The 13,250-nt window shown below is 37.5% G+C and overlaps 1 protein-coding gene across 1 annotated transcript in view; it reads left to right on the plus strand.

The window, feature by feature from the left end:
• The first annotated feature begins 922 nt into the window (after positions 1-922).
• LOC311296713 (NACHT, LRR and PYD domains-containing protein 12-like) overlaps positions 923-13,250 on the plus strand; it is a 121,008-nt gene continuing 108,680 nt past the window's right edge. Inside the window, exons 1-3 of the mRNA XM_084418589.1 lie at positions 923-1,006; positions 4,197-4,292; positions 4,658-6,463. Of these exons, the coding sequence (XP_084274715.1) occupies positions 939-1,006; positions 4,197-4,292; positions 4,658-6,463 (1,970 nt within the window). The 5' untranslated portion in view covers positions 923-938. The remainder of the gene's footprint in view (positions 1,007-4,196; positions 4,293-4,657; positions 6,464-13,250) is intronic.

Here is a 13,250-nt window from a genome sequence, read left to right on the forward strand (position 1 = left end):
CACCTTTGTGTAGTGGTATTACTATCGCAAATTTCCACATTAATGGAATTACACAGGTGGAAAGTGATAATTTAAATAAATCACACAGTGGAAATGCTAGGATATGAGAAGAAAGTTGAATAAACTTCATGTCCAGACCATCAGGACCAGCGCCATTGGAATATTTTATTTCTGAGATTGCCTGTTGGACATCAGAGGGATGAATTGTTGAAAATGAGAGAGATATTGTTTACAGTATTTGTTATGCTAGAATAGGAGAGCTCAGATGATTGAGAACAACAAATGAAAGAAAAGTGTTGATTGAGGGCATTGGCCATTGAGATAGGGTCAGTGATAATGTTATTATACACTCTAAGTTTGGAAGGAAGACGTGTATTGGTTTTGTTAATTAAGGAGTTAAGTCTCTTCCAGATTTGTTTTGTTTTTGATGGCATCTGATTAAGTAACTTGACGCCATCATTGTTTTGCGCGTAACAAATAAAAAGTGAAAGTAAATGATCAGAGTTGATGTTTCGCCATTTAAACAGTCGTCTCATGATCCTGTTTCCCTGAATCTCAGGTTCCGTTCAACTGAATTATTGTGAATAATTGTGTTTGTTTGTCATTTCCATTCAGAGTCAGTGGTGAAGATCAGATTCTGTTTCAACTGTTCAGCTTCATCATGGATGAAACTCCAACATCCAGAGATGAAGATTTTTATCCAGGTTGCAGGTATTTTGAATAAACTCCAGATTAAATTATCTTTAAATTATAAGCAAGAAGATGTTTTTATTAAGGTAAAAACTTTGATTTTATTGAAAACAATTAGACCAGCCAGTTTTTTTTATTAAAATACCTTTTAAGCGCTTATATTAAAATATTATCACCAATAATTATAAATTGTTTGTTATAGTTCAGTTCATCAGAAGAGATCAGAACCAGAGCCCAGCTGTGTGTCTATGAGGAGTGACGCGTCTATGAGTCCGCCAGTACATTTTAAGAGTGCAGATACACAACATGATATCAGGTATAATGTTTCTGTGAAAATATGACTACTACAGCATGATATTTTTTATTATCAGAAATCATTTTGGTGATATTTTCTTCAAGATATGAGAAATTCTTATGTGTATAGCTAATATTTTAAAGGTGCTCTAAGCGATGTCATGCGTTTTTTAGGGCAACATTTTTTTTGTCACATACAGCAAACATCTCCTCACTATCCGCTAGCTGCCTGTCCCCTGAACACACTGTAAAAAAACGCGGTCTCTCTAGACACCACAGGCTCCTAGCCTGGCTAACGTCAGACCTCTTTCTCTTTGAGACGTGGTCTGGAAACCACATGTTCATTTTCTCGTATTTGAGGCGTGGTTTACGAATGCCCAGAGCCGTTTATTGGGCGCTACAAATGTCTATCAAATGCGCCTGTACGTTGCTCATAGCCAATCGTTTCAATTATACCAGATGACGTATACAGAGCGACAGATATTCAACGAAGAAGACGACGATGGGTCAGAGATTTATGTGTACACCAGAGTAAATCCGCACCCGCAGTGCTTAAAACCGCACCCGACCCGTTTTCCGACAGCAGCACTAATTAAAATCTGCACCCGACCCGCTTAAAATAGAACCGACACCCGACCCGCACCTGAAATAAAATCAGTTTAGACTATCACATTATAGACGCACTTACAAAGATGTTTATTGCCAGGTCGTACAGAAGTTATTACACGACAGTTAACACAAGGACAACTTCAGCCGAAGCTGTCAAAAGGCCGATACATGAAGAACAGGGCTAACGTTACCACAAAACTGAGTAGCCTTATAACATTTTACCAGTCGAAAAGACGCGGCTACAACGCTATATGCCATGCAATTTCGTCTAGCCTACATCTGACCATTTTGGGCTCAAACACGCCCTGCACACCACACATACTTAACACTAGAAGTGCCAGAATTCCATAACTACTAGAACTGCCGCAAGCGGTCATTTTGACCGCTAGATTCCAAACTCTATATCTTTAATGATAAATACCCAATTGAGAGATTAATGCATTTATTGTATTAGGATATCTTTTAAAAACAAAACAACATCAAACTGTACATTTAAACAAGTTTAATTATACATCTATAAATAATAATATCCGTAGATGTCCAAAATGACGGAGCAGCTTGTTTTCATGTTTAGACTGTTCGATCGCGCCCGCGCCTCACACACACACACACACACACACACACACACACACACATTGCAGCATTGCAATCTTGACATCGCAGCCTGTTCATTATAGCCATAATAAAATATAATAATAAAATAGTCAACCTAACATATAAAAAATCCACTGCTCTGTTTATATAGTCAGTAGCCTACAATTCGTACCATTTTGCGCATGTGAAGATTTTTTCCGTCGATATTGGAACGTGAGTGAAGTAGCCTACAAAGCATAATAAAGAATAGTTTACCATCCAAATACATCGCAAATGCTGAAACATTTTTATTCTAATTAGAGAGTTACGTGAGCCCAACGCCGCTTACTTTCACTTTCGCTTGAAAGTAGCCTATTTCATTTTGGCTTGTTTATAGTTATTTTTTTCATTCTTGTTCTGTTCTGAATATCATTCCATTTAAATGATTTGTTGTAGAATATGTTTTGTGTATTTTTTACCACATTTTATTGTTGTGTATATTGGTATATGTATAATTATACCGCGAAATTCAGTGCGGTCAATCTGACCGTCTATGGCCGAAATAGGTAAATATGTTCATTTGTTTTTTTGCCTTATGTGTAATTTATATGAAAAACATTTTAAATGAAAATACAGACACTTTTAGGAAAAGTCAGGTACCAGCAGGATTTTATTTATTTTTTCAACAAAGTTATTGCAGATATAAAATTCAAAACGGTCAAAATGACCGCCATGGCAGTTCTAGTGTTAACAGTGTTAAATATGAAAAATACCGTTCGATAGAACTGCTTTGTTACCACAGTTTCTGCGTTGAGGGTGGGGTTTGGGGGGTTTGTGCGCGTACACATGAAGGGGGTGTGGAGGAGAGAGAAGCATGAAGAGGGTTTAAATTATGGCCGACACACGACCAAAGAGACGATGTTGCGATGAACAAATTGCAAAGAAGAGGAACAAGGATAAGAACGCGCGAAGTCCCGAATTTACATCGGAAAAACCTTCGAAAGGTGGCGAGAACTCCTCCGGCAGAAGGGCTTCCAATCTGACATTAGGTTGCTCTGTTTTTGCAGAACAGGTAAATCCATTTTTCTTTCTAAACTGACGTTCGTGTTCGCCAAACCAACACAAGGATGTAATTAGCTAGAACTATGCAGTCAGCGTTAACTTTGGTGAATACATATATATTTCTAGCAGCTAGCGATCAATCTCTATTGTAAATGATCAAGCAAATTCACAGTAAGGCGACAATTTGTGTGAATGATGTTTTCATCCACTGTTTGTTATGAATTTGAATGTTCATTTATAGGCTATTGACAACTTTGACTAAATTTGTTTACGATGCCGCCGTTGTTTATGCTCTGGGAAACGCGAAGCTAACGTTATCATGCTATTATTGCTTGTATGGGAGCTATAGTTATAACCTCAGGTGGCGAAACGATTTTAAGATAATGTTTCTCTTTTTCTGCTTTCTGTTCTGCAATAAAAGCATTTATCTAACTTGGCGACATTACACATTGAATGAAGTATTAGTAAAACTTAACTTTGTTTGTAGTGACTACTTTGACTTTCCTTTATGCCGTGAGGGAGGGTCTAGCTAGCCTCCGTTTTGTTTGACAACAATTTGAACGTCAACAAGAAGTTACGTCTCCCGGCATCGCTTATAGCACCTTTAATGCAGTGGTTCTCAACTCCAGTCCTCGGGACCCACTGCTCTGCACATTTTGTATGTCTCCCTTATTTAACACACCTGAATCAGATCATCAGCTCATTAGGAGAGACTCCATGAACTGAACTGAGTGTGTCAGATAAGAGAGACATACAAAATGTGCAGAGCAGCGGGTCCCGAGGACTGGAGTTGAGAACCACTGCTTTAATGTATGTAGTGTTACTCACACATGAGACGTAAATGAGAGCACTTTTTTTCACAGGTTTTATTTTATCAACATTGTGAAAATAAATTATTTATGAATAAATTAATGTTATTTTAAATACAGTAATTCAATGTTTTAACTTTTAATCTATTTGTGTTATAGTTTAGTTCATCAGAAGACATCAGAACCAGAGCCCAGCTGTGTGTCTATGAGGAGTGACCGGTCTATGCATAATATAATAGATAAACTTGATCTCAGGTATTACTTTTCTATACAAATATGATTATATTATGATATATTATTATATCTGATATTATTATCAGAGATTATATTCTACAAGAAATTAATAATGTACAAGAAGAATGTTTTAATGTAATATTTTAATGCATACAATAGTGTTGCTCACACAGAGAGAAATTTGTGAAAGAACTCATTTCAATGTACAATTTTTGTAATATCAGTGTAAATTAAATAATCATGAAGAGTGATTGTTTTATTGATAAATGCATATGTAATATGTTGAATATCTTTGAACTCTGTTATAGTTCAGTTCATCAGAAGAGATCAGAACCATTAAAAAAAGACATTGTGTTTATTAATACTGTGGTATTTTAATTTTACAGCCTTGAAGTCCTCAACAGGTTTAGATCAAATCTGATGAAGAAGTTTGAGTGTCTGTATGAGGGAACAGCACAGCAGGGAAACCCAACACTCCTGAATGAGATTTACACAGAGCTCTATATCACAGAGAGTGAGAGTGGAGAGATCAGTAATGAACATGAGGTGAGACAGATTGAGACACAATCCAGGAGAGCAGCAACAGAGGACACACCGATCAAATGCAGTGACATCTTTAGACCTTTACCTGGACAAGACAAACCCATCAGAACTGTGCTGACAAAGGGAGTCGCTGGCATTGGAAAAACAGTCTCTGTGCAGAAGTTCATCCTGGACTGGGCTGAAGAGAAAGAGAATCAGGACGTCCAGCTCATATTTCCACTTCCTTTCAGAGAGATCAATCTGATGAAGGACAAAACACTCAGTCTTTCAGAGCTTCTTCATGTCTTTTTCCCTGAAACTAAAGAAATGGAAATATTCAAAGACAAATATAAAGTGTTGTTCATCTTTGATGGTCTGGACGAGTGTCGTCTGTCCTTACATTTTAAAAAGGAGACTTTACTAGATGCAAACAAAGAGACCTCACTGGATGTGCTGCTGACGAACCTCATTGTGGGGAATCTGCTTCCCTCGTCTCTCATCTGGATCACCTCCAGACCAGCAGCAGCCGATCTCGTCCCCTCTGAGTGTGTCCATCGAGTGACAGAGGTACGAGGCTTCAATGATCCACAGAAGGAGGAATACTTCAGGAAGAGAGTCAGTGATCAGAGTCTGGCCAATACAATCATCACACACCTGAAGTCATCAAGGAGCCTCTACATCATGTGCCACATCCCAGTGTTCTGCTGGATCTCAGCCGCTGTTCTGGAGAAGATGTTGAGCAAAGCAGAGACTGGAGACATTCCCAAGACTCTCACTCAGATGTACACACACTTCCTGATCCTTCAGACCAACATCAAACATGAGAAGGACTATGAGAAGAACGTGACCGATGAAGACATGATCCTCAAACTGGGGAAACTGGCTTTTCAGCAGCTTGTGAAAGGCAATGTGATCTTCTATGAGGAAGACCTGAGAGAGTGTGGCATTGATGTGACAGATGCATCAGTTTACTCAGGATTGTGCACTCAGATCTTCAGAGAGGAGTTTGGCTGGTATCAGGGGAAAGTCTTCTGCTTTGTTCATCTGAGTGTTCAGGAACATCTAGCGGCTCTATATGTGCATCTCTCCTGTACAATCAACAACAAAAATGTGTTTGACCAAATCACCAAACGAAGTTTGCGGTCTAAAGTCAAGGACTGGTTTATACACAATTCACCAGAAGAACATGTGTCATTATCTGAGCTGCATCAGAGAGCTGTGGATGAGGCTCTACGGAGTAAAAATGGACATCTGGATCTTTTCCTGCGGTTTCTTCTGGGTCTGTCAGTAAAGTCTCATCAGATTCTCCTACAAAGACTAATGAAACAGACAAGTAGACCTGACAGCAATGAGGAAACAGTTGAGTACATCAAGAAGAAGATCAGGATCATTGATTCTCCAGAGAAATCCATCAATCTGTTCCACTGTCTGAATGAACTGGGTGATCGTTCACTAGTGGAGGAAATACAACAGTATCTGAAATCTGGAAGAATAAAGGGAGCCAAACTCTCTTCATCTCAGTGGTCAGCTGTAGTCTTTGTGTTGTTGACATCAGAGGAGAAGCTGGACAAGTTTGATATTAATGATTTTGTTGGAAGAGACAATAAAACTGAACAACTAAAGGCTCTTCAGAAGCTTCTTCCTGTGATTAAAGAATCCAGATCAGTTCAGTAAGTATCAATCAGAACAATCAGTTCACTGTTAAAACATTAAGAAAATAAACGTTCATAAATCTTCAGGTGCTGCAGATGTTGTCTAGAGTTCAGTGGCCAGTATTTTGATGTGTTTCCTTAACCGTGACAATGTAAAATTCCTTCAGGCATTACAAACAAAGTCAGAAAATGTGTGTATGAATAAATAATTCAGGTTAATTAGTTGAATGTTCTCACACATAAAGTTTAAAATGAATGATAAAGAAATTAAGACCAAGCAAACAACTGGAGAAACAGCTCATTTATCAAGTAGCTCAAATCTCCTAAAAACATTTGATGTATGGTTTACACAGCAGAGTCATACATTAAAATTTTAGGTAACACTTTAAAATACGGATCCTTCGTTAATGAATAACTACACAGGAACAAATGAGTAACACAATATTAACAATCTAGTAAATACAGTTAACTAACAAGTAACTCTGATTAACGAATTAGTAAGTAATAGCACACAGATTTAAGTGGTAGTTCACTATTAACTAATCAATAACTACTATTTTTTAATACTTCACAGAGAACTACTGAATTTTTTTACAGATTTAAGTGGTAGTTCACTAATAACTAATCAATAACTACTATTTTTCAATACTTCCCAGAGAAATAATGAAAAAAATTCACAATTCATGCAAAACTAATTAATAACTAATGCAGGACAAATTACTAGCACTAGATTAACATTACTGCTAGATACTGTACACTAATTATAAATATGTAATAGCGTAGCAGACTTATGATTTGGGAAAGCTGTCAATAATTAGCCTATGCACTGCTGTCTTTTAGAGAACTATTCATAAGCTAAATAATTTTTAAGAATTGTTTTTATAAATGCACTTGTCTGGAACACTTACCCTGTGGCCGATTTTCCGGCATTCCTCTGGACTGGCTTTGAATAACTAGACTCATCATGGTGAGTACTGGAACATACTGAGTCATCAGCCATCCAAATACCAGTTATTTTATTATAGCTTGAGTCATTTGAGACACTTGAGTCATTACTAGTTAGTTAACATGATCTTCACTTTAGAATACGGATCCAAATAGGGGTATGTAGTAACACTTGAGTCATTACTAGTTAGTTAACATGATCTTCACTTTAGAATACGGATCCAAATAGGGGTATGTAGTAACACTTGAGTCATTACTAGTTAGTTAACATGATCTTCACTTTAGAATACGGATCCAAATAGGGGTATGTAGTAACACTTGAGTCATTACTAGTTAGTTAACATGATCTTCACTTTAGAATACGGATCCAAATAATTAGTAGTTCCTATAGAGGTATGTAGTAACACTTGAGTCATTACTAGTTAGTTAACATGATCTTCACTTTAGAATACGGATCCAAATAATTTGTAAGTCCTATAAAAGTATGCATTAACACTTGAGTCATTACTAGTTATCATGATTCCATGCTGTAGTTACTAATGAAGAGTCAACCCGAAAGGGTAGAATCATCTAATCATTCACAGGATATATATACACACACACATATTTATATATATATATATATATATATATATATATACATATGAACAAAGAGACATACATAAAAACAATTTTGAGAGGTAGGTTAAATAATAAAATAACTGGTATTTGGATGGCTGATGACTCAGTATGTTCCAGTACTCACCATGATGAGTCTAGTTATTCAAAGCCAGTCCAGAGGAATGCCGGAAAATCGGCCACAGGGTAAGTGTTCCAGACAAGTGCATTTATAAAAACAATTCTTAAAAATTATTTAGTTTATGAATAGTTCTCTAAAAGACAGCAGTGCATAGGCTAATTATTGACAGCTTTCCCAAATCATAAGTCTGCTACGCTATTACATATTGATAATTAGTGTACAGTATCTAGCAGTAATGTTAATCTAGTGCTAGTATTTTTTCCTGCATTAGTTATTAAGTTTTGCATGAATTGTGAATTTTTTTCATTATTTCTCTGGGAAGTATTAAAAAATTGTAGTTATTGATTAGTTATTAGTGAACTACCACTTAAATCTGTAAAAAATTCAGTAGTTCTCTGGGAAGTATTAAAAAATAGTAGTTATTGATTAGTTAATAGTGAACTACCACTTAAATCTGTGTGCTATTACTTACTAATTTGTTAATCAGAGTTACTTGTTAGTTAACTGTAGTTACTAGATTGTTAACATTGTGTTACTCATTTGTTCCTGTGTAGTTATTCATTAACGAAGGATCCGTATTTTAAAGTGTTACCAAATTTTACTATTAGAAGACCAATTAAACATCACTTGATGTTTAGATTAAAGTTAACTGAAACTTCACATTTTAATTTTACTGAGATTGACAATTAAGAAATCAAATCACTGAGTTTGTGAAATTAGTGACGGTTCTCTAGTAAAGTTGAGATTTAATGTGTAGCAAGTAACGACTCTTACATAACAAGAATAGCAATGTACGAGACATTTAAGATTATTTACAAGTCATTACTTGTGACAAATAATGTACAAATATTTGTAATAGAATTTAAAATATATATTGATCTGAATATTTTTCTATTTATCTATTAATCTGTTGTGTGTATCTATTTTGACATGCTGTTTTGCAGCGTGTGATTGGCCATCGTTCCTCTCAGCAGCAAGAAAAACTGAACTTTTATTCAATGGATTATGTATAGCCTCGAAAGAGCGCTCCCTTTACAATCATTATAAAGCTGTCACTCATCTCAGTTCACAATCTCACAAAGTTCCATTATACAGGAAAATTTCCTATTACTTTTCCTGATTAAATGATACTTTAGATGTTTTATGATCATGTTTTGTGACATTTTGGATCTCAATCTAATGATCCCTTAAACATGTTAATTTGTGCTTTAAGTTTGAACTTTCTCTTTAATAATGGATTCACTGCTAAACTGATCTGATCTGATCTGAACTGAGAGAGTGAAGTGTGTGTCATTGTAATCTCACAAAGTTCCATTATAAACAAAGTTGTCTACACTGCATAAAGAAAATCTGTCTTTTTGTTAATTAGAGGATTTGCGAGCATGAAGAACTCGGCACTGAACAAAAAAGAGATCAGCAAACATGTCTGTTGCTACGTTTACATGGGCCCTTATAATCGGATTGACGGCTCAATCAGACAAAAAAAACCTTCAAACACCTGATTGAGCTCGATCCGATTGGAATTTTGATCGGTGCTTTATTCATTTTGTGATCCGATCGAGAGAACATGTAAACACTTGATCGGATTGAAAACCGAAACTGAAAGGACTGTGCATGTGCAATGACGCTGAAATAGCGTAATGATCGTATTAAGCACGGAACGAGCTGTTCTTCCTGTTGAATAAAGCGTCATCTACAGTTTGGTCCATATATATTTGGACACAGGCACAATTTTTCTTTTTTCAGGTATTTACCAAAACATATTCAAGCTATAGTTATTTAATGGATATGGGCTGAAAGTGCACACTCTCCGGTTTAATTTGAGGGTATTTACTTCCAAATTGGAGGACGGGTTTAGGAATTACAGCTCTTGAGAGAGCAACCCCCCCTTTTTCAAGGGACCAAAAGTAATTGGACAATTGAATCAAAAGCGATTTCATGGACAGGTGCGGGCTATTTCTTCGTTATTTCTTCATCAATTAAGCCGGTAAAAGGTCTGGAGTTGATTCTAAGTGTAGTATTTGCATTTTGAATCTATTGCTGTGAACCTACATCATGCGTTCAAAGGAGCACTCCATGCAAGTCGAACAGACCATCATTAGGCTTCAAAAACAAAATAAATCCATCCGAGAGATAGCAGGAATATTAGGAGTGGCCAAATCAACAGTTTGGTACATTCTGAGAAAAAAAGAATGCACTGGTGAGCTCAGCAACATAAAAAGGCCTGGACGTCTACGGAAGACAACAGTGGTAGGTGATCGCAGGATCCTCTCCATGGTAAAGAAAAACCCATTCACAACATCCAGCCAAGTGAAGGACACTCTCCAGGAGGTAGGCGTGTCATTGTCAAAGTCTACAATCAAGAGAAGACTTCACGAGAGCAAATACAGAGGGTTCACCAAGAGGTGCAAACCATTCATAAGCATCAAGAATAGAAAGGCCAGATTAGACTTTGCCAAAAAGCATCTAAAAAAGTCTGACAGGTTCTGGAAAAGCATTTTTTCGACAGATGAAACTAAGATCAACCTGTACCGAAATGACGGGAAGAAAAAAGTATGGAGAAGGCTTGGAAAAGCTCATGATCCAAAGAATACAACATCATCTGTAAAACATGGTGGAGGCAGTGTGATGGCATGGGCATGCATGGCTTCCAGTGGCACTGGATCACTGGTGTTTATTGATGATGTGACAGAAGACAGAAGCAGCCGGATGAATTCTGAAGTGTATAGGAATATACTGTCTGCTCAGATTAAGCCAAATGCAGCAAAGTTGGTTGGACGGCGCTTCACGGTACAGATGGACAATGATCCAAAACACACTGCAAAAGCAACCCAGGAGTTTTTTAAAGGAGTCATAACCTAGTATTACCTTGGATACCTACTGCTGTATTATAGTCTTTCAGGCCCTTCTAAAAAAGAAAAGTGGAAAAAAAATAAACACAGAGCTCCTCAGACCCTTATTTCTGAAGGCATTATTGTCTCGCGAGATCTGATGCGATATTTTGGCTGTCGTGGACGGTCATTTTAATAATGCAAATGAGGGGCGCGTTGATTGGTTGCAGGAAGGAGGGGGGTTGACACCGCAGGTAACGCTTTAGCATATCATTCCAAAATGACATCATGGCGCAAGTTGTGAATGAACCCGACCTGGCCGCGACCGGCTTCCCGGCCAGTGTAAGCGTTAGGCAATCAATATACAATAGCCGAGTTCATGATGATCTCAGTCATTTGTTTTTTGCAAAGTATCAGCCATTCCCCATGTTTACCTCGAAGCTAATACTCCCACCAGTGTTGTGCCTGAACGCGTTCATTAAACGATAGTTCATGAACTCGTTCATATTTTGGGCTAACGTGAACTGAACGTACCGCATTACTGCCTGATGAACGTTACTGTGAACTCGATCTCGTTCATCAAAATGAACAAATCTTTTTTCGAGTCATTTCGTTCATTTAAGGGGCTTTAAATGTTACTATTAACTGGCAAATTCCCCGAACACATCAACCTACGCAATCTTGATCATATTCTGAATTAAGAAATCATTATAATGCAGTCAAAAATTGTTTACAGGGAACATAAATAATTACTTCACCTCGAGTCTTTCGTTTATTTGTTTAGTGACAGACGCAATAGCATACAATAGCCGCATTAGCAGTTAGATGCTGTTTGTTACACACAGTAGAGCAATAAAAACACAAGTCTTACAGTTTCAATTGCAGGCAATTTTGTTGGAATGGCACTTTTCCCGAGCTTCGATGCCAACTTCGCCTGATATTGCCCCAAATTTGAGAAGGATTCCGGCGTACAATGTTTAGCACAGCACAAACACCTAACGATAAGCCAGTGGGAAGGGTTGAAGGAACCGCGTCATTAAAAATGAATTTAATCCACTGGTCCCTGATAGCTAGGTCCGTTCTTGGTAGAGAAAACACATTTACATGTTGATTCTGGCAGTCAACCACAGAGCAACTCACGTGTGCACTACGTTTCTGCATCTTTCGCGACTGAATATGAGGGGGAAAGGGGAAGGGCGGGCTTCCTGCTGCGGTGTCCATATATGGTATATCCTGCCCCGTCTTGACGTCAAGACGGGGCAGAAATCAAAATCTCGTTTTTTAGTGCGCGTGCACGTGGGCTATTTTACAAACCCTGAGGTAAACAAACGCTTCACTTTTAAATATCGGCTTCCCGGCCATTGTATAATCATTATGCAATCATAACATACATTGATTCTTGTGGAAAAGTGAAAATTGCAGGTTATGACTCCTTTAAGGAAAAGAAGTGGAATATTCTGCAATGGCCGAGTCAATCAACTGATCTCAACCCGATCGAGCATGCATTTCACTTGCTGAAGGCAAAACTAAAGGCAGAAAGACCTACGAACAAACAACAACTGAAGAAAGCTGCAGTTAAGGCCTGGCAAAGCATCACAAAGCAGGAAACCCAGTCTTTGGTGATGTCCATGGGTTCCAGACTTCAGGCAGTCATTGCCTGCAAAGGATTCTCAACAAAATATTAAAAATGAACATTTTATTTATGATTATATTAATTTGTCCAATTACATTTGAGCCCCTGAAAATGGGGGTACTGTGTAAAAAAAAAATGGTTGCAGTTCCTAAAATGTTTACTTGATATTTTTGTTCAACCCCTTGAATTAAAGCTGAGAGTCTGCACTTCAAATTCATCTTGATTGTTTCATTTTAATTTTATTCTGTTGGCATACAGAACCAAAATCGTGCCTGTGTCCAAATATATATGGACCTAACTGTAAATGAGTGCCCCGTTATTCTAAAATTCTCATTTCACTGCGTCTGTAAAGTGAAGCAGAACAGTGTCCCACCAGTCCTTGTTTCAGACACTCATCCACAGACGACTGGTTTTGGGCACAGGGTTTTACTGTGTGATTAAATATAAGCAGCACGGCACAACGGTTCATGTGCTCATTGTCTCCTAATCATGACCAGAGATGGATAAATATTAAGTCTGCTGTTTAAAACAAATAAAGAACCAATAGAGGGGAATAGTTATGTGCGAACAGCAGCAGGTTATTCGTGCAGTGTGCGTATATTAAATAATCTATTCCGATTTGAAGCTTGTGACATATAAATGTTCACATCAACCCGA

The sequence above is a fragment of the Rutilus rutilus genome, assembly GCF_951802725.1.
Source record: "Rutilus rutilus genome assembly, chromosome: 9".
In the NCBI taxonomy this organism is placed as follows: Eukaryota; Metazoa; Chordata; class Actinopteri; order Cypriniformes; family Leuciscidae; genus Rutilus; species Rutilus rutilus.